Raw genomic sequence first — 21,665 nt, forward strand, 5'->3', positions numbered from 1 at the left:
GCCCTTGAGATAAAAATTGACCGATCTGTTGTACTTGTCAAACAGAATTATCTGCTGCCAATACAGTCATAATAGGATAACTAGCATCATTCAATTTTTGTCACTTAGCTTAAATGCTTACTCCAACCTTTTTTCTTGCAATATTTTTTTTTAAATGTATAATGTCCAATTGGGCAATAGTAACTAGATTTCCCGCCCAAAAACCCTTTTAAATAAGGTATACACTTACCTGGAATCCAGTGCCGGTCAGAGCTCCCCACACTGGTTTCCACACCCCCATTGACTTTACAGTCTCCCTCCTGAAGTCCAATCAAATGCTTCTCATTGTAGGTGGTGCTACAATGGCTCATTTGTATCGAAGTTGCTTGATTTTTACATTTTTGCACAGGGTTTAAAAACAATAGGTTTGCTACTGCTCACTGAATTGTTGTAAATGCAAAGTGCAGGCTAAAATGTCAAAATTGGAACTGGGGAATTTTCTGTACAGTGTTATTAAGGCCTAGATTTTACAAATTGATTTTTAATGCATTATTTTAGTAATTAAACTCCAAAGAGTGTGGCATTATTTTGCCTCAGGTGAGTTTAACAATCGTACACAGCAGATCCCATTGCATTTTGTAAAAGAATATGTACATTTTTCTTTTCAGAGGGAACTGTGCCTTCAACACCAATTCTATTTCCTTGCGGGTCTTTAAAAAGAGAAGTCCTTCCGAAAAGACTGAAAGAAAAAAGTACGTACTTTATGAAAAATAACCAGGGCCATTAAATCATCTGTATAATTGCCATAATTAAAGGGACACTATAATTATCAACACAACTTTTAGTTTAATGTAGCAGTTTTGGAGTATAGATCATGCCCCTGCAGTCTCACTGCTCAATTCTATGCCATATAGGAGTTAAATCACTTTAAGTAGCCCTAGTCACTTCCTAAACACTTCCTGTAAAGAGTCATTTAATGTTTATACTTCCTTTATTGCAAATTCTGTTTAATTTAGAATTTCTTATCTCCTGCTCTTTTAACGAGCTAAAATCTTTTAAAGTAAGTTGCTTCTCACTGAATATGAAAACTTTTTTGGTTCATGCAGACTATGTCATTCACAGCCAGGGGAGGTGTGGCTAGGGCTGCATAAACCGAAGGAAAAGCGATTGATCTCATAAATGGCAGTGAATTGAGCTGTGAAACTTCAGGTGCACGACCTATACATTACAATTTTCGTTTTCCTGACACTATATCATCCTTAGGATCCCCCCACCCTCAGGGTCCCCCTCCCTTGGCGCTGAAGGGGTTAAAACCCCTTTAGTTACTTACCTTAATCCAGCGCCGGGCTCCCTCGGCGCTGGTGACCTCTCCTCCCCCGTCGACATCAGCTCCCGAGTGGAGCGGAATGCGTATCCGCGGAAGAGCCACGTGCATTTAAACAGTCCATAGGAAAGCATTTTTCAATGCTTTCCTATGGACGTGCTGCCCGCTGGATACGATTTTCACATCCAGCGTTGCAGAAGCGTCTCTAGCGGCTGTCAGGAAGACAGCCACTAGAGGTTGGATTAACCCTGCAATGTAAACTCTCTGAAACTGCTATGTTTACATCTGAAGGGTTAAAACCTGGGGGACCTGGCACCCAGACCATTTCATTGAGCTGAAGTGGTCTGGGTTACTATAGTGTCCCTTTAAGCTAAAGTTATTTACGTGACTATAGTGTCCCTTTAAGAAATAATCAGAATTGAAAAGTTAGCTAATGGATCATATGTGGTTTCAGGATTCAATAATACTTTGGGTTTGCTAACATGCTAATATTTAGCCAAACTTGCAAATCAGCTATTTTTTTATTTTTTTTAATTTATTTTCAACTTGCTGTTAATTGAGCAAACTGCAGAGGAGCAGATGCAATTGTAGATTATGCTAGCTTTAGTGTACCTATAATCTTAATTTTATTAATGGCAAGAGGCGAGTATTTGCTTAAGTCTCTCTTTACTAGAACGCCACAGCAGCACAGAAAACAACCAATCAGAAAAAAGTTAGGTACCATAAAACTCCCCTCCCCATGCATCATTTCCTCTTTCAAGCTGCGACAAAACAGAATAAAAGGCAGAAAACATAATGGGGAAGAAACAAAGTCCTAGATACGATGAATACAACGATGTCCACCATCCGAGAAGAACTGCCAAACCAGATAGTAATGATGGACTGTAAACTGAAACGAGAGAAAAAACAGAATCGACAGGTTGATTATCCAATGAAAAGTACTCTGAATAAACATGTGTGCACCCAATGTAGCAACCAAACTTACCTTAATATGTAGATATCCCAACCCTACTTATGAAAAAATAGGCATAAGAACAGGCGACAGGTAGCAGAGACAACAAGCAGAGTTGCATACGTACCTGATTAAACCAAACTATTAACCTAAAACAAGGGAGGTATAAGAGTGGGTGGGAAATACTCGCCTCCTGTCATTAATAAAATTAAGATTATAGGTACACTAAAGCTAGCATAATCTACAATTTTATAACATGACAGGAGGCTCTGTATTTGCTGTTTTCACGCTCAGTCAACAAATCCAACGCTGTTTGTTTCGCTGGTACCTATTCTCGGAGCTATCCGAGCAATCCTAAATGGACTTTCTAACTGTGATAGATGACAATACACCGACCGATGGAGATGCCAGTTGATGAAGTATCCCAAAAACGGAAAAAACATCCTCCGCTGATAGATCCAATGTACGTGGGGTCGCGACCTGTTACCTACCAGCTGGTCCATGAGCTGGCAAACTGACCTATTAGCCATTTCCCTGCAGTCATAATGTTAAAACGTTAAGACCATGTCTCAGCTCTTGATGTATAAGGTTGCTCCACCGATCGTGCCAGGGTCACCCGGCAATGTGGCCTTGCAGGCAGATCTTCAATCTCAAGGAATGCGTCCACCACCAAATCGCAATAGAACCGAGTAGGATCTTTCGTTCCCTCCTGGCCTACCCGGTGAGATGTCTCCTCCGAGAATAAATTCATAATGCAGGCAAGAGTGTGGTCAAACTAGCTGTATCCTAAGTGATTCCAATATTCCAAGTGAACTGTGTAATCCTCGGACGCGGAAGAGGAAAGACTCCAAAAGGACGTCCATTCAGGGTTCCGAACTGAACTTGTGTGGAGGAACGGTGGTCGACTATTCTGGGAGTAGCAAATCCCAGGAATATTCAAAGGGATGGGAAGTGTCAACCGGAGTGCAGATTTCCATCCAGATATGTCCTCATCTAAGAGTGAAAAATGTCTGCGTAGGAGTCAGGGCACACCAGGTACCCCCACAAAGTCTTGTAGGTCTCCATGACGGTAGTTGAAAAGTAGGTTAGTGCAAATCCAGAACAAAACGGCTCCCGTGAGGGATAAATAGAGTATAGACGGAGGACCCCCATCTCCGAACCCTGTTCACCAGGTATGCGTTCCGAGGAGATGGGGCAGTCCTGCCATCCTATCCCAAGATCGTAATGACCGGGGAACTCAATACAACTGGGGTTACCAGTATTACCATGTGATCCATGCGAACGGTTTACCTTCAGACCGGGATATAGGCCTTCCTTAATCTTGTTACTCGAGCAAGGTAGTGCCCGTTTGCTCCATGAAGGTCTCCGTATCTCCTGTCACCTAAATATAGGAGAAGCTGTCAGCGCAGTTGTTCGCAATGGTCTGCATATTCAAAAACCGAAAGCAATCCTCTGTTTTATATGGTGCAGAATATACCAAAACCTGCACTCACATAATACCTGAGGTCCATCCGTTAGCCGTACCATCTCCAGGAGTGTGTGTAAATAAGTGGGAGTCTCCCCCCGTTATACCTCTGTGAGAATGTCTCGCGTGTGTTAGAGCGGTCCGGATCCAGTAGATCCATTACAGGAGATAGAATAGAGGGATCCTGTCTAAATATGTATATCTTGCATGACCAGGCAGTCCTCTATAACGAAATCAGTAGCACGGACGTCAGATCTAATTGAATGCAGGAGGGACGCCCCTCCATGTAGTCATCGATGTCTTGCACAGGTACAAGCCTGTGTGATGAACAAATGGTCGGCACTGTAGAGCGTCGAGTGTATGAGAGAGCCGCACTCTCTACTAATGTGATCGAATATCGTGATAGCGTCCGGCTGATAGCCTGAGCGGGCCGCACCCGTAAATAACCACAGTAGAGTCTACATCCGTGACCAGTCCTCTCTATGAGAATGTGTCCTCCAAACATGTCCCCTGTATCCAGCTCAGTCTCTGGCTGAGGTTGAGGGAGGGCTGCGCCCTCTAATAACAAATCAGTGTCCAGTTCCGTATCTGAGAGGGGTTCGCTCTCTGTTCCTGAAGATAAAATACTCTCTGATCGAAGTGAAGGAGGGCCGCACCCTCCTGTGATCCAAACTAGAGTCCCTAGAGACTCAGGGTGACCAACTGCAGGGTACACCAAATACTAGTATCAGCATAAGGCTGAGGGTAATCTACGGAATAACGATGGAAAAAACTATCAACTGACCGTCCGGATCCCGTGCGCGCGCTCGGGGTCCAGGCTGACCGTTGGTAGTCTGAGGTAAGCTGGAGACGTTCTCCGCAATCCACGAGCGCCCGGGAGGTCGGAGAAGGTCAAGTCAGACCTCTCGACGACCCGAGCGAAAGGAAAAGGAAGTCACGAAAACAAAAAAACAACAATAACGTAGATAAGAGTAAAAACGCAAATTCTATCTCAGCTAGAAGGCAAACAGCAGGCCGGAAGGTAAGACAAGTAAGCCCCACTGAACAGGGCTAGGGGCTAACCTTACGCAGGAAATAACTACCGATACCTATATGGATACCGGGAGGCAGATACGGAGTTAGTTGTTAAAGACAAGGAAAACACTGCGTTCTCCTGTAGGTGTCTGAGCACCGGTCCTTGCCTGTGCGAAGTTCTCCTTGGAGATGTGTGTCCGGGGTCCTCATAAGAAACCCTACCCTTCAGGCATGAGGTTTAGGGCCTTCACCCTTCCCACCATATTCAGATGGCCGTACACTGGTGTCCTCTTGGATAGTATGTCAATGGTGCTTGTCTGTACACCTGCCTATTTCCATGTCACTGGTGGGCACTGGCTTTTCCTCAGTGATATTCCCCCAGGCCTGCGGCCAAAAGGGGTTCGGCACCAATAGAGCAGGCCCGTCAGAAGGGCACAGGCCCAGCAGGCCAAACGAATGGACACAGAATAGTTGGCCAAGCAAATAGGCACGGACATAGCAGGCCATTCAAATAGGCGCCGACATAGTAGGCCAATAAATGGGGCACAGACATAGAAGGCCATTTAAATGGACACAGACATAGAAGGCCGTTTAAATGGGCACAGACATAGCAGGCCATTTTAATAGGCACAGACATAGCAGGCCATTTTAATAGGCACAGACATAGCAGGCCATTTTAATAGGCACAGACAAAGCAGGCCATTTTAATAGGCACAGACATAGCAAGCCATTTTAATAGGCACAGACATAGCAGGCCGTTTAAATGGGCACAGACATAGCAGGCCGTTTAAATGGGCACAGACATAGCAGGCCGTTTAAATGGGCACAGACATAGCAGGCCGTTTAAATGGGCACAGACATAGCAGGCCGTTTTAATGGGCACAGACATAGCAGGCCGTTTTAACGGGCACAGACATAGCAGGCCGTTTTAACGGGCACAGACATAGCAGGCCGTTTTAACGGGCACAGACATAGCAGGCCGTTTTAATGGGCACAGACATAGCAGGCCGTTTTAATGGGCACAGACATAGCAGGCCGTTTTAATGGGCACAGACATAGCAGGCCGTTTAAATGGACACAGACATAGAAGGTCGTTTAAATGGGCACAGACATAGAAGGCCGTTTAAATGGGCACAGACATAGCAGGCCATTTTAATAGGCACAGACATAGCAGGCCATTTTAATAGGCACAGACATAGCAGGCCATTTTAATAGGCACAGACATAGCAGGCCATTTTAATAGGCACAGACATAGCAAGCCATTTTAATAGGCACAGACATAGCAGGCCGTTTAAATGGGCACAGACATAGCAGGCCGTTTTTAATAGGCACAGACATTGCAGGCCGTTTTAATGGGCACAGACATAGCAGGCCGTTTTAATGGGCACAGACATAGCAGGCCGTTTTAATGGGCACAGACATAGCAGGCCGTTTTAATGGGCACAGACATAGCAGGCCGTTTTAATGGGCACAGACAGCAGGCCGTTTTAATGGGCACAGACATAGCAGGCCGTTTTAATGGGCACAGACTTAGCAGGCCGTTTTAATGGGCACAGACATAGCAGGCCGTTTTAATGGGCACAGACTTAGCAGGCCGTTTTAATGGGCACAGACATAGCAGGCCGTTCTAATGGGGCACAGACATAGCAGGCCGTTTTAATGGGCACAGACATAGCAGGCCGTTCTAATGGGGCACAGACATAGCAGGCCGTTCTAATGGGGCACAGACATAGCAGGCCAATCAATGGGGCACAGTCATAGCAGGCCAATCCTGGGTTGTATAATTATATGTTATTTATATAGCTCCATCCAATTCCGCAGCGCTTTACCATGTGCCCTGAATGAGTAATGGGGACCTCTGAGCTTGGGTAGAGTTCCCCCCAAAAATTGTAGATCCTCAGAGCACCCTGACATAGGGCCCCCAGACATCAACCCTTTTAGACAGCGTAATGCCGTGTGAATAACTTGAACCGGGACTGGCAGTCCCTAAATGCACAGCAGGCAAATAGCAGTATCCCAGCTGTATTGGGTATAAGCGGAAGTTGTTTCAGTGATTACCATGTCCATGAAAGTAAGATACATTTAGCGATACTCTCCTTGAACTGTGAATTGACACAGTCACACAGATCTGTTTGATGTTTCAATCATAATATAGATACCATCATCATATCTGAAAATATTGTATAGTATCAGCGTAGACTGGTCTCCCATACCAGTTTGAGCCAGATCCAGGTCTGTTAACTTTATATATATGCCATGGACAGTGAATTCATACCAGAGTAGTCTCCTCTGAGAACCCATGGCTGGACCCGAAAAAAATATATACTGTGAAGCACATGAATCCTAGTTCATAATACCTGTAACTCACAGGAATAGGTGATAGACACTGTCCGCAAAACTCACAGTATCCTGAGATATACACAGTCAGCCAAACACACAGCAATCTGTGATATACACTGTCCGTAAAACCCACAGTATCCTGTGATATACACCATCAGCAAAACTCACAGCAAACTGATATACACCGTCAGCAAACTCACAGCAAACTGTGACATACACTGTCAGTAAAACACAGCAATCCGCGATATACACTGTCGGTAAAACACACAGCAATCTGTGATATACACCGACAGTAAAACACACAGCAATCTGTGATATACACCGTCAGCAAACTCACAGCAAACTGTGATATACACTGTCAGCAAACTGTGACATACACTGTCAGCAAACTGTGATCTACACTGACCGTAAAACACACAGCAAGCTAAATAAAAACTGTCATAGAAACTCAGAAGTCTGACATGAAAAGAAATCTGATATAAAAATGCCATAAAGCTCACAGCAAGCTGTGAGATATACACTGATATAATACTATAGTCATATGTAGAAAACTGTGGTAAACCTGCTGAGATCCGCCGGGGAATCCCAGCAGGGCAACAAACGCCGAGATCCGACCGTGGAAGGAGGAGGGGCCGTGAGCAGGCGCCTCTTCTCTAGCCGGTCGGGTGCACGTGGCTGAAAAAAACAGCCGCGGTGAGGCGGCCACGTGCGTGAGCAGACCCGGTCGCAGGGTACTCGCGTCTGACCGCGAGAAACCCGGTCACCTGCAGGCTCACGCTGGAGCTCGGGTAGTCCTAGGAGGAAGCCAAACAGCTAGTCTCCTGACACCCCACAGTGGGGGACTAAAAGAATGGCGCTAGGGAGTGGGGTGCGGGGGGGGTAAGCAAACAGAAGGGAATCCCAAGGGACCCCTGAAAACCACCACATGTCAGGAAAAACATCCCCAAAGACACAGGGGAAACGAGCAAAAAAACGGGCAGAAAGCCCGAAGCAAAATTAATAAATAAATAACGAAAAATAATATAAATAATCTGCAAATAAACATATGAAAAGTATAAAGGCTATAACTAAAAATCATAGCATAAAATATATACAAGCAATATATATAATCAATATAATATGATATCAAAATAATAATTATGACTAAATACAAAATACATAATATAGGTATAACTAAATACTATAAACAAAAATATATACATAAAAAAATATATAATATATAGATATAAGTATAACATCATGACTAAATTAAATAAATATATATCCTAAATAAATCATAATAAATCCCAAAGCCACCAACTAATATTAGCAGGAGGCAGTGGTACTCTGACCTGTACTGTCTGCGGAGCAGCAAAGAAAGAGGAAATGATGCATGTGGAGGGGAGTTTTATAGTACCTAACTTTTTTCTGATTGGTTGTTTTTCTGTGCTGCTGTGGAGTTCTAGTAAAGAGAGACTTAAGCAAATACGAAGCCTCCTGTCATGTTATAAAATTACATATTTCCCTTAATTTGTATGAAACATAAGATTAAATTAAACTGATTCCTTATCTGTTGCTCTGTCCAATAGAAACAGAACAGGATAAGCTGTCTTTGACAAGTTAAACCACAGACTCAGAGAAGGCTCTGGGTTTGTTATATTTATCAAAACCTGGTATCCTCCTATACACAGTGAAATGGAATAATCCTGGGCAAAAGGGGATGCCCATGCCATTATTGGGTTGTGCCCCTGAAAGGGTCAGCATCACTTAAAATCTAGGGTTTATTATTTTGGGGTGCAGCGACTTGCCACTGTTTTATTTTGTTTGTTTGTTTTTTTGTTTTTTTAATTCTGACCCTTCACACATAGCTACATTTTAACAGTAAGGGCACTATTCTTCTTGGTGGAGATATAAAATGAATGAGTGCCTAATTGTATTTCACACATATATATTACCGTATATACTCGAGTATAAGCCGACCCGAATATAAGCCGAGGCCCCTAATTTTACCCCAAAAAACTGGGAAAACTTATTGACTCGAGTATAAGACTAGGGTGGGAAATGCAGCAGCTACTGGTAAATTTCTAAATAAAATTAGATCCTAAAAAAATTATATTAATTGAATATTTATTTACAGTGTATGTATATAATGAATGCAGTGTGTGCGTATGAATGGAGTGTGTGCGTATGAGTGCAGTGCGTGTGTATGAGTGCAGTGTGAGTGCAGTGTGTGTGCGTATATATTAATTGAATATTTATTTCCAGTGTGTGTATATAATGAATGCAGTGTGTGTGTGTGAGTGCAGTGTGTGTGAGTGCAGTGTGTGTGAGTGCAGTGTGTGTGAGTGCAGTGTGTGTGAGTGCAGTGTGTGTGAGTGCAGTGTGTGTGAGTGCAGTGTGTGTGAGTGCAGTGTGTGTGAGTGCAGTGTGTGTGTGAGTGCAGTGTGTATGAATGCAGTGTGTGTATGAATGCAGTGTGTGTGAGTGCAGTGTGTGTGAGTGCAGTGTGTGTGAGTGCAGTGTGTGTGAGTGCAGTGTGTGTGAGTGCAGTGTGTGTGAGTGCAGTGTGAGTGCAGTGTGTGTGAGTGCAGTGTGAGTGCAGTGTGTGTATGAATGCAGTGTGTATGAGTGCAGTGTGTATGAGTGTGAGTGCAGTGTGTGTATGAGTGCAGTGTGTGTATGAGTGCAGTGTGTGTATGAGTGCAGTGTGTGTATATGAATGAAGTGTGTGTGTGTGTGATGCAGTGTGTGTGATGCAGTGTGTGTTTGTGTATGTGTTGGTGGGGGTGGGCATTTAATATATTATCAATTATTATAATTTTTTATATTTTTTTTCTTTGTATTATTATTTATTATTTTTTTTTTTATTATTATTTTTTTTTTTTCGTCCCCCCTCCCTGCTTAATACATAGCAGGGAGGGGGGCTCCTTCCCTCGTGGTCTAGTGTCATTGGCAGTTCAGTGGGGGGGAGAGGGGTGCTGGCAGAGCTGTACTTACCTTTCCTGCAGCTCCTGTCAGCTCTCTCCTCCTCCGCGCGGTCTGTGCAGCTCCCTCCAGTGTAAGTCTCGCGAGAGCCGCGGCTCTCGCGATACTTACACTGGGAGCTGACCGAGGTGCTGAACGGACGGCGCGGAGGAGGAGAGAGCTGACAGGAGCTGCAGGACAGGTAAGTACAGCTCTGCCAGCCCCCCTCTCCCCCGGTCTGTATTATGGCAATGCAAATTGCCATAATACAGACTCTGACTCGAGTATAAGCCGAGTTGGGGTTTTTCAGCACAAAAAAATTGCTGAAAAACTCGGCTTATACTCGAGTATATACGGTATTTGTAATCTGTACAAATTTTCCATTAGTGTCTAAGGATGCTTAGACTCTAGTTTAAAACTGGAACATTATTGGGGGATCTAGGCTTGTCAGAAATGATCATTCAGAGGGGCGGGGCCGGACCGCCATGCTGAGCGGACACACTGAGGAGGAGCTCCTGAAAAGCTGCTCCGTTTTAGCCCCTAAAAACTGGCAAAACGCTTACCTGACAACTGACAGCTGTGCTCCTGTACAAATAAACAACCCTGGTCCCGAGGAGAGGCTTGCCGCGAGGTTCTAGTCCAGGGGTAGGCAACCTTTTAGCAGCACTGTGCCAATATAGGATTGTGATGTCCCGTAGCGTGCCGGTCCTATTTTTTTTTTTTTTTTTTAATCGAGGTGTGTATGCTGCCGTATTCTGCTTGTGTTATTTTTTCTGTAATTGCTTTGTGTTGTTGTATTTGTGCATATATGCAGGGCCGTCTTTAATAGTGACTGGACCCTGGGAAAAGCATTTGCTTGGGGCCCCCTGGACCCTGTCCCCCCTCCCCAGGCATGCAATCACGTCCTCCACCTCAACGCAGTGGCAGACCTAAAGTAGAGAGGTGCAAGAGTTTTTGGGGGTCTCCCTGTTGCACGGGTGATTAAAAGGTAGATCCCCATCTGTCGTGCAACTCCAGAATGCATTGGCATTTACCCATGTTTGCAGGTCTGTATTTAGCACTAAGCAGTTTTTGTGTGTTTGAATGTAAACAGGCTTTTGTATGGAATATGTTTGTTTGTGGTGTTGGCGTGATTGCAAGCATGTATTTGTATAGTGTTGGTTTTTTAATGCAGGGGTGTATTTACATTTAATTTTGGTGTGTAACACGGGAATGTGTTTGTACGTAGTGTTGAAATTTGAATGCAGGGGTGTATTTGTGTGTAGTGTGTGAATGCTGAGATGTATGCACATACACACACACACACACACAGATATATACACACTGAAATGCGCGCACACACAGATACACACACAGACATACTGACACACACACACATATATACTGACACACACACAGACATGCTGACATACAAACATACTGACACACACACAGATATACTGACACACACACAGATATACTGACACACACACACAGATATACTGACACACACACAGATATACTGATACACACACAGACATACTGATACACATACTGATACACATACTGACACACACAAAGACATACTGACACACAGACATGCTGACACACAAACATGACACGCACACACACTGACAGATGTACTGACACAGACATACACTTTAAAACCAACCCTCCAGTTTCCTACCTTTCCTGCTGGTGGCTGATAGGTGTTGGGAGTTGGGGTCTAGCGCTCTCGGCCAGCCCCCCTCCAATCTGCCTACTCTTCTTTCCCGCGCGCTCCTCTCTTTGTGGGAAGAAGTGGTGCGCGGCTGTCACTTCCTCCCAGCCGCTGCCGAAAAGCAAGGGGCCCGCTCCCGCTGTTAAAGCGCCTCAGCGTGCGACCGGGCCCTGCTGACAGAAGCCCAACAGGTGGTCCTTTGTGCATGGGCCACCCGGTGGGCCTCCTTAGTGTCTAACCCGGCCAGAGGGTTAGAAATTGTTGAGGCCAGCAGGGCTCACGGTGCAGCTGGCCAGTTTGCCCAGCATTAAAGACGGCCCTGCGTATATGAGCTATTATATTGTATATGTTCATGAGTAGTTTATGGTATTGTGTATGATGCATATGAATGTGGGCTGTGTATGGGGGCTGCTTGTGGAATTGTGTGTGTGTGTGTGTGTGGATGGATATGTCACAGTGTGTGTTTGGTAGTGTGTGGGGGCTGTTTGAGGTATTGCATGTGGGGTTGTGTGCATGTATGTGGATTGTTAGTGGTGTTTAATTTGTGGGGATTGTGTGTATGTTTGTGTGTGGGCTGTCCGTATTATTTGTATGGTGGGAAGGGTTATTCTGCATTTCTGTGTATATCTAGCAGTGTGGGTGGCTTCCAGTGGGGACTAGTCCGGCCAGGTACATGTCAAGGACAGGAGCTGCAACAGCAACTGCGAGCTGCTCTATTACAGTGTGGCTTCCTATTCACAGGTGCTGGGAGGAAGTGATCTGAGATCACTACCTCTATGTGCTGCATTGCATAAATTGAGGATTGTCCTTCACCACCTTTTCGTATTCGCAGATATCTGAAGTTTTACTGGGACTCCTGATAGGCCAGAGCCTGTTTGGCTCTAGCAGCCTTGAGTGCCGTGCAAAGACACCTCGAGTGCCGTGCATGGCACTAGTGCCGTAGGTTGCCTACCCCTGTTCTAGTCCCTCGGCGGGGTGATCCCCGTCACGCATGATGGAGACCGCCCGGGCGGTGAGTGGGGTGGACGGCCGCTGCCCAGCTATCCTGCCCACCAGCGGTACGGCAGAAGCAAAAGGCTAGGTGGGTCCGGCCCTGTCCCCCCCCCTCTGGGCCGGCGGGGGTGATCCCAGCCCCCACCCTGTGACCCATCGGAGCGCCTCGAAACCGGCGGGAACACGCTCCCAAGATGGCGGAAACCGCATGACGTGCAACTCCTCGTCTGATACCACACAGACAGACAGCCTACCCTGCCTAAGCAGGACCCGGCGAGCCAGGGAAGAGCAACACCAATATCCCCAACACCAGAGGGTTGTGACCCAAAGATGAGGCGAGGCAGCAAGGCCTTGGACTACCCTACCATGCCGCTCTGCCTCCCACAGGGGGGTGGAAAACGAAGGCCTAACAGCCTAATGCAACCATATTAGGACTCTCCCCTCATCCAAGACAAACACCAGCCTGGACAGCAAATGCCCCAAGAAGCAACCATCGCCCCTCCACTCGGACGCCCAACGGGACTAAAACTATTGCCAGAATCATCTAACCCATTGTGGCAGGCGGCACTACACACAGACGGGCCGCCCAGCGCGCCGAAACGAATCCTCGCCCGGCTGACATGGGGCCAACATGGGGTGGACATTTTAAACAAGCGAAGTCAAATCATAAAATTGATACTGCTTTTATGTTAAGTTGTATGTGCTCAAGCTACCCACGTCTTAGTGCTAGCATGATGGGAAACCACTTACCCACCGCTTAGGCAGACAAGTGAGCTGTGTCACCACTCGTTAATCAGCCTAACAGGAGCTAACTAGTATAACCCACAGGGGGATCCAGCATTTGGGTATAGGCAATGGTTCTAGTGTGTTTACTGCCCTTAAAAGCCATGCATATGGCACTACTCTACTGTTATCTTGCATATTATTTTTCCCCAATCATTGGGTTGGTGTTTCACAAGACATGTTTATTGTCTATAACATGTGCAGCACTATTGCCATTCATGCTATATCTGAGCCTAATCGTTATACTATATTGCTTTGTTCAATCATACTATCAGTTGTACGTTCTGATGTGTCTAAAGCTTTTGTTTCTACAAAACAAGCTAACACACCATACCTGTACTAGCATAGATGACCTAGCAGTATCAAGCAACCAGCATCATTATTTTGTTATATTTTATTTACTCTCACTCTGATGACATATCTGCTCAGTTAAGCTTGTAAAACAAAAATTTGTGCGAATTAACATGCCACTGTCTGACTATTGTGAAAGCTTGAGAAACGCTGTTGTGGTGTCTGTCAAAACCCTGTAACCACCTGCACAACAAAAATAAAGAATTATAAAAAAAAAAAAGAAATGATCATTCATCATTCGCTCAGCATTAGGTATTGTGTGTGTGTGTGTGTGTGTGTGTGTGATGAATGCAAATGTCTGATTAGGTTTTGTTCCAGGCATACATGTGACTTTATATTCTCACTGTGACTGTTGAGGTCGTTCCTTTTTACATACAGCACAAATAGTGCAAGCATAGAATGGCAAAATTCTAGTGTAATAGTGTCATTAAAAAAAAACATTTGCACTTTTTACTTAGCTATGTTCTGTGATAAAATATATTTAAAAAATATTCAAACTGCAACACTGGTTCTCTTTAATTTGTTAAATCACTCATTACATTAAACACTGAATATCTGTATATTTTTGGCATATTCCCCCGCCACCCCATCATGTGTCACGTTCAGCTAATACACAAACACAAGCGTAATATATTTCCAAGATTTTTTGAGGGGGAATGGGGTCTAAATTCTTACAATCTAGACCTGACACCTAAAGACCATGTTAAACCCATTCACCTAGATAAACAGAAATGCTTCTATATAGCTACAACGCATTCACATATCTCCGTTGTTAAACGTAACTGCAATCAATTACAATTTACACATGGCAAATAAGGAAAAGAACAGAAACATCCTCAACGGGTTTGTAAGGGGGAAAAGGGGCAATATTTCTAACAACGGTGGAAAGGAAGCCAAGATGTCGGCGCTCAGTTCTAGTATAGATGTGCGTATTTCTACATTTACTTTTGTGTTTCAGACCTCACAAAATGATATTTATTCAATATTGGGGATCTGTAAACAGAATATTACAAATTTAAAAAATGTTTGTTACCCTTTAAATTCAACATAAAAGCAAATAAATAAGTTAGGCTAATTGTATTATGCAAGAAAAAATACATATATATATATATTTGTATTTATTTATTTTTTTTAATAAAACTTACATAGTTGAAAAAAGTTTTTTCCACGTATAAAACTTTTAGTTTTACTGTATATGCAAGTTTTAGTAATGGTATAGCTAAAAAAAAAAAAAAAAAATCTAAGTATTTGTGGACGTTTGCTATTTTTTGTTTCTTGTAAAAGTTTAGCATTTAAAAGAAAAAATATATAATAATTTCTACTTCTGACTTTGCCTCTTTAAAATGAGTCTTCCAGAGACAACACAAGCCTGAACAAACAGGAATTGTTAATCAAAAAATGCGGTTAGCTGGTGCAACAGTGACCAGGGCTGACAATGACACAACAGGTGCAGTGGGAATATTATAGACTGCATAGAATGATTCGTATTCCAGGTCTGTCAATTACAGTGCTCCTGCATCAGGGCCTGCTATTGTATAACTCTGCCTTTTCTCACACCTGACAATACTATAAAATCACACGTTTCATTAGACATTCCCTAGTGATGTATGAAAAGCTGAGCTGCGGAGAAATTGAAACGAGGGGATAGAGGTCTATATCCAATTGCATTTCACTTTAATCTAAAATCAGATTAGTTTGTTTCTGTTTCTCTCCCAGAACAAACAATGGACGAGAGCCGCATCATATGCACAGTTATGGTTATAACTTTGTTTTCCAATTGCTATGTGAGGAAGTATCTAAGAAAACATACCCTTAGCACACACTGCTGAAATTTTGTGACAATATGTGCAATCATTACAGCAAGGGTTTTTTGAGGACGTAAAAAAGATCAGTGTTAATCTATCAGTAATAGATCTAATTAATACATTAATTAGGGAATGCAATAAATTATTTTATTTATCATATATACGGTATGTACTTTTTTTTCCCTTTACTATGTTAATGTGATAAATCTGTGTCATACTTGCATGGTTCTGTTCTGTCTACCCTCTGGCGGGAGGGCGATAGATGAATAAGGATCTTGCAGCAATGCCAAATCCACTTCGGCATCGCAAAAAAAAAAAAACAGGCAAACAAAAAATGCAACAGCCGTGAATTCTAGCAAGTGAGGGTAAATCAATTAATTTTACTCCACACGCCACTGGCTTTGATATGTGTTAAGCATTAATATGTATTCCTTTTGTGTAATCTTTAATTTCAACATTTGTCCTTAGTGCTATTATTATTATTATTATTATTATTATTACACATTTTCCCGTATATATTTTTAGAGTTGTTTTTGATAGTACATGTTACAGTATTTAAATATCATAATGGTAAAATTGAGCTTAAAAGTGGAAACGTGCTTTTCTCCCCTTTTATCCTCCATCTTGCATAGATATTGGATGTTGTAAAATATCCCCTTAGAGGGTTTAGAAGAAGAAAATCCTCTTTGTGCCTGAATCACTTCTTTAGCGCAAATCGTGATGCATAATGTGTTTTTACATCCACTTTAATATGCCTTTTAAATGGGAACAATCTTTGGAGATTTTCTCACGTTTTGATTAGAATTGTGAAGTTTTGTCCTCTGCGACAAATGCTTGATTGTATTATCAAGATTTCCATAAGGAAAATGGAAGCCGGCAGACAATTTAAGTGCTCCTTTTCTTCTTGCGAAATTGCAGCTGTAGGTCTTTGGAATATTACTGTGTTATGAGACAAGAAGTTTTATAGGAATACATTTTTATTTTCTAATTACAGATGTACCTCTGGAGACTATTACGGTTTATCAAACGACCCAGCATCCTGATATACAAGCAACTCTGACACATTATTTCACAAAGGTATAGCCATTAAGAGCGTAGAGTGATTTCATGAAATGAATTCTTTTTTTAACAAAAAAAGTAAGTTTATAACAAAGACTTTAGCTACTGCATCTACTCATCTTTAGAATCTTGGAGTTTTGTAATATTCAGTTTACTAAATTGTCGTATTTGTGGGTTTATGAATTTCTTAATGGCTTTTTTAAGTGAATATGCTTTTTTTTCTTTTTGGTTTCATTGAAACTGTTTAAGTAGCTTTTTATGGCCCTGCACCTGGAGAGTCCTTCCTCTCTGTATACAGCCTTTCTTTGCTGTTACTGTTCTTTGAATAAATAACATTACTTATTTTTCATGTTTGTTTAATGGTCAAATATTTGATCCACAGATGTACGCTCCCATGCAGTGAAAATGTTGTACTCATATGTTGTCCTAGCATCACACACAGATGGCACGACTATTATTACACTATAATTATTAATGTATGTTCCCAGAGGCTTACAATGAAAAACACAACTATAGTGTAACACCAAAACAAGTCTCTATTTAACACAAGTTTATTTAAAATGACGATCTGTTTAGCTGCTAATTTTCGTGTGACATCCATAAATGACTTTCTTAGTTTTACACAAACTATTGCAATACTTGTTTTACATTTTGTGGCTTCAATGAGATAAATCTGGCGTGAAGAGATATATTTTATAGGAACACTTACATTTAACTTAAAATATGTAATCCTAAAAAGAAAGACTTGTATTGTCACTAAAAAGAATTTATAAACTACTTGTTTTCTTCAAGGACCCGTAGAACAATTCCGTTCTTGTTTTACCTCTGTTTCCTTTTAATCAAAATGCCTTAAAAGCCTTTTTGTGTTTTACGTTTGCCCCTTCAATTAAACGAACATGTGCCTCAATCAGTATTTTATATCCTGGACACACTTAGCAGTTAGTCATGATCGTTTTAAAAGGAGGGGGTAAGGGACTCGTGCTAATGGAAGCTGCTATTTCAACTTGTTACACCTGAGTCAATAAGGGCTAATAGATTTCAGCCATTTGTTAAGTGGAAACTTTGAGTGGTCCAGGTATGTGTGTTCGCAACGTGAGTTCAGTACAATTTCACAAACAAGTCAATATCTTTCCATTCTTTAGGTAACGGGCTACATCTAATTAGCTTTGCTATCTGCAGGGCTTCTGTACTTATCATTATTTTTGAATGAACCATATTAATAAAACATTTAACACTTTATTTGCATTATAAGCTCTTTATAGCACACAGATTCAGGATTTAATATAACACAGTGGATATTCCTTTTCCTTTGGCGTCTCTACACAGTACAAGTGAATAATATATCTTCTCTGTGTTTATGTGCAGGAAGGCATACCAGCAAGCGTTGTGTTTTTTAGTCCCTCCGGAGTCAAATATTGCCTCAAGTTTCTTCAACAACTAGCAAATGATCAATTCAAGAAAATTAAGGTAAACTTTGCATAACATCTTCAACAACCTCTACTGAGTTCCAAGGTGTGTGTAATACTTCCCTTTGGTGTCCTAAAAATTATGGAAGTTAAGTGAACCTAGTGCCGTGCCAACTTGCCTTCTGAGGCAGCTTAGAAACATAGAAACCTACAATAATAGATGAGAACCATTCGGCCCATCTAGTCTGCCCAGAGGCTTATAATGAAAAAAAATAATTCTTTGTAAGAAGTATGTAGATTGCCTACTTTTATAACATTGTCTCACAGTTTAGATAAACGTTTAGAAATAAATGATTTTCAAAATATATTAAAATACCCCCAAAATATATTGTATACAAAAATATTAATAGATTATTTTTGTTTCAAAATTATTAAATCATTCTAAAAGTTTATCCAAAAATATAAAATGATTTCAAAAGCATATCCAAAAATATTAAACATTTAGTTGGCCTATTGATCAATGCAGCAGTGATGGTAAGATGCTCACGACAGTTTTATATCGTGCAGATGCGAAATGCACATCTTTACTCAATACTTTATTTTATAAGTTCTGATTAATATGCAGAGTCATTTTAATTAAACTTTTGAGAAATCCATTATTTTATTTAAGTTGAACTGCTTATCATCAATGCTGGATTACATGTGATTTAGTAAAAAAAATTTTTATTTTTTTTGGGGGGGTCCTGCAGGGGGATCTCCTGTCAGAATATAAACCGTGAATATAAACAATTAATATAAATGCGTATAAGCAAGCTTTCTGGAAGTGCAAGACTACCCGGGAGCATTAGAGCCCGGCAGGGACCCAGTAAAGGTTTCTAAGAGTTTTCTCCCTTAGCAGGGTACTCCTGGTATCATAAACACTACAGCGGTCTGTAGTGGTTATGATACTTGGATTAACCATTTGAGTCAGTAACATTTTTATAATTGTTACAGAGAACAGAAGTAGGCAAGGGTTAGAGATTCCTTCATATTACCCAATAAAAATATGTATTGAATAGTTTTTCAGTGGCTGTCTGAGATGTCGTGCATGTTTGCTTTGATGGTATATAGACTAAATTGTTAAAAGTAGCATTTCTCAATGTTTAATAAGTGCTACTTTAATAAATGTAGAGACATTTTGGGTGACTTATTACAGAGAGGTTGTCAACTTCTGTTGCTTTGTCCCTCTATTGGTCAAATAAAGGGAAAATGAAGACTTTTATAATTTTCCTGTTTTGTCCATGTCACATTGTATTTCTAGATGTACTATTCGAAGCTAGAACAGTGACATAAGGTACAGCAATTACAGTAGACAGACGCACCAAAGGTCACTGGCATATCAGACATTTATAACATTTGTTTGCTTTGACATTTGATACTGCAATAATTTACTCAGGCATAAATTGCTCAAATCCATGGCGGGGACACAGACCGTTTAACCCTGTGATTGCAACAGTGTAGCCCACATGTTTCAGTAATTCTTTCCTTTGACAAATGGCAGACTAATAATTCCATGAAATGTATGTCTATAACACAGATTGCACCTGAACGAAAATAATGTTTGTATCTTTTTCTGGTATGTACAAACTATAGCCTCGATTTAATATTTTGGATAAGCTTTCAAAATGATTTAATATTTTTGGCTAAACTTTTTTAAATGATTCATTTTATTATGAAAATTATAAACATTTTGGAATATTTTGATATATTGATATATAAATGTTTTTTTTAGAACCTTTTTTTTATAGTTAATATGTTAAAAATATATTTTAAAAGTTTATCCAAAAACATTCAATCATTTGGAAACAAATAAAAAATAAACCAAGGTATATGTTCCATATTGTTATATAATTTGATACTTAAAATTTCATTGCTGTTTTCAAGATCACAGGATAGAATTTTTAATTTTTACAGCAAATTTACAAGAGATCACAGTTACACTGGATGGTAGAAACAGTTTTAAAAGTGGCATGACAATAGGGTTAATGGTAGCTGCTCACAATTCTTTTGAGGGAAGAACAGTTGTTCCTCTCTGGTTATTAAGGAATTTTGGGTGCCCTTTTTTGTGATATTATTTATTATTTTGTATTTATTTTATTTCCCATGCCTATTGCATTACTTTCAGGGCTGGTTGGGTAATTAGTTACTGCGATTTTATTTCAGTTTGGAGATGATTTGTTTTATGCAAATTTATTTTGGTTTTCTTTTTTTTTTTTTTACATATACTGCAGACTGCAAATTTTAACCAAATTGAAATAATTATGAAATGACCCATATTTTTTTTGTATCAAAATTGCCATTTACTGCTGCAAATTAGGCTTTTGTACATAACCCAGTTTGTTTTCCTACTAGATAGACTTTTTTGGCATTCCTCACAATGTTCTGTTGTTCACATTTCAGTTTGCCGCGATTGGTCCGACAACAGCCGAAGCAATGATTGCAGAAGGAGTGTGTGTAAGCTGTACTGCGGAAAATCCTACACCTGAACATTTGGCTCAAGGACTAAAAGAAATAGGAAAATCATAACTATTTTAAATAATGTTTGCAGCCGCTTTACATCCTAGAGGAAGTGTAACACTTCACATTGCAGTAACACACAAATAATTAACAAATGTGAAGAGTTGGTAATGTATGGAAAAGACAATAAGTAGAGGTGATAGAGGCTGCCCTTTCATTTCCACGAAATTTGGTGAAAAAAACGTGCAAAATATATCAAAAGAAACCAAAACATTATTTATCTTTTTTTATCTGTTTATATTGTTTGTCTCTAGTTTACCTCTACTATGATCATTAAATAGCATGAGTTATACATGCCGATAACAGCAGTTGAAATAGTCCCACCTTTTAAGTATCTAACTCTTGCAATGTCTCATCTAAAATACTTTTTGAATCTAGACAAGCATTGGAAAGTGGCAAATTATTGTAAAATACAGCTCTTCTCCACTGCTAACTCCTGTGATTTACAGCCAGTTCATATACTGTGTATTGAAGTGCTACATAATGATTTGTTAATGTTTGACCAGGAATGTACTCAAAACGCAACATAATATTGAGAATACAATTTTTTTTTCCTAGTACATCTAAACAAAAATAAGACACCCATTTTTTTTTATTAATTCTTTATTTTTGGTTTGTCATCGTCTCATTTGCAGTTTTAACAGTACAAAATACATGCATTTGGTATACATCGCATGGTTAGACACATAGTTGTTTACAATCTGTTTCTGGTTTTGTTGTCTTGTTAATGCTTAAGGATTTGTCTTCTTCGGTTCCTAGGCTTTATACTTTGTGACGACGATTTAAAAAAAAAAAAAAATTAAAATGAGAGAACATAGTAAACATTTCATTTACATAACGTGTTTGTATCTCCCTGGATATAAGGATAAAAAAGAAAGGGGGTAAACAGGTTGTGTAGATGAGGATATAATTATATACGTTCAAGGAAGACACCTATTTTTAATGCTAGAAGTGGTATTCTAACCCCAAAATAAATAGCCAGATGATGTTATTGTC

The 21,665-nt window shown here is 40.8% G+C and overlaps 1 protein-coding gene across 1 annotated transcript in view; it reads left to right on the forward strand.

The window, feature by feature from the left end:
• UROS (uroporphyrinogen III synthase) overlaps positions 1 to 20,880 on the forward strand; it is a 101,422-nt gene extending 80,542 nt beyond the window's left edge. The window contains exons 7-10 of the mRNA XM_063435077.1: positions 648 to 731; positions 16,643 to 16,725; positions 18,073 to 18,174; positions 20,553 to 20,880. Coding sequence (XP_063291147.1) covers positions 648 to 731; positions 16,643 to 16,725; positions 18,073 to 18,174; positions 20,553 to 20,678 — 395 coding nt within the window. The 3' untranslated portion in view covers positions 20,679 to 20,880. The remainder of the gene's footprint in view (positions 1 to 647; positions 732 to 16,642; positions 16,726 to 18,072; positions 18,175 to 20,552) is intronic.
• The last annotated feature ends 785 nt before the right edge of the window (positions 20,881 to 21,665 follow it).

The sequence above is a fragment of the Pelobates fuscus genome, chromosome 10 (assembly GCF_036172605.1).
Source record: "Pelobates fuscus isolate aPelFus1 chromosome 10, aPelFus1.pri, whole genome shotgun sequence".
Lineage (NCBI taxonomy): Eukaryota > Metazoa > Chordata > Amphibia > Anura > Pelobatidae > Pelobates > Pelobates fuscus.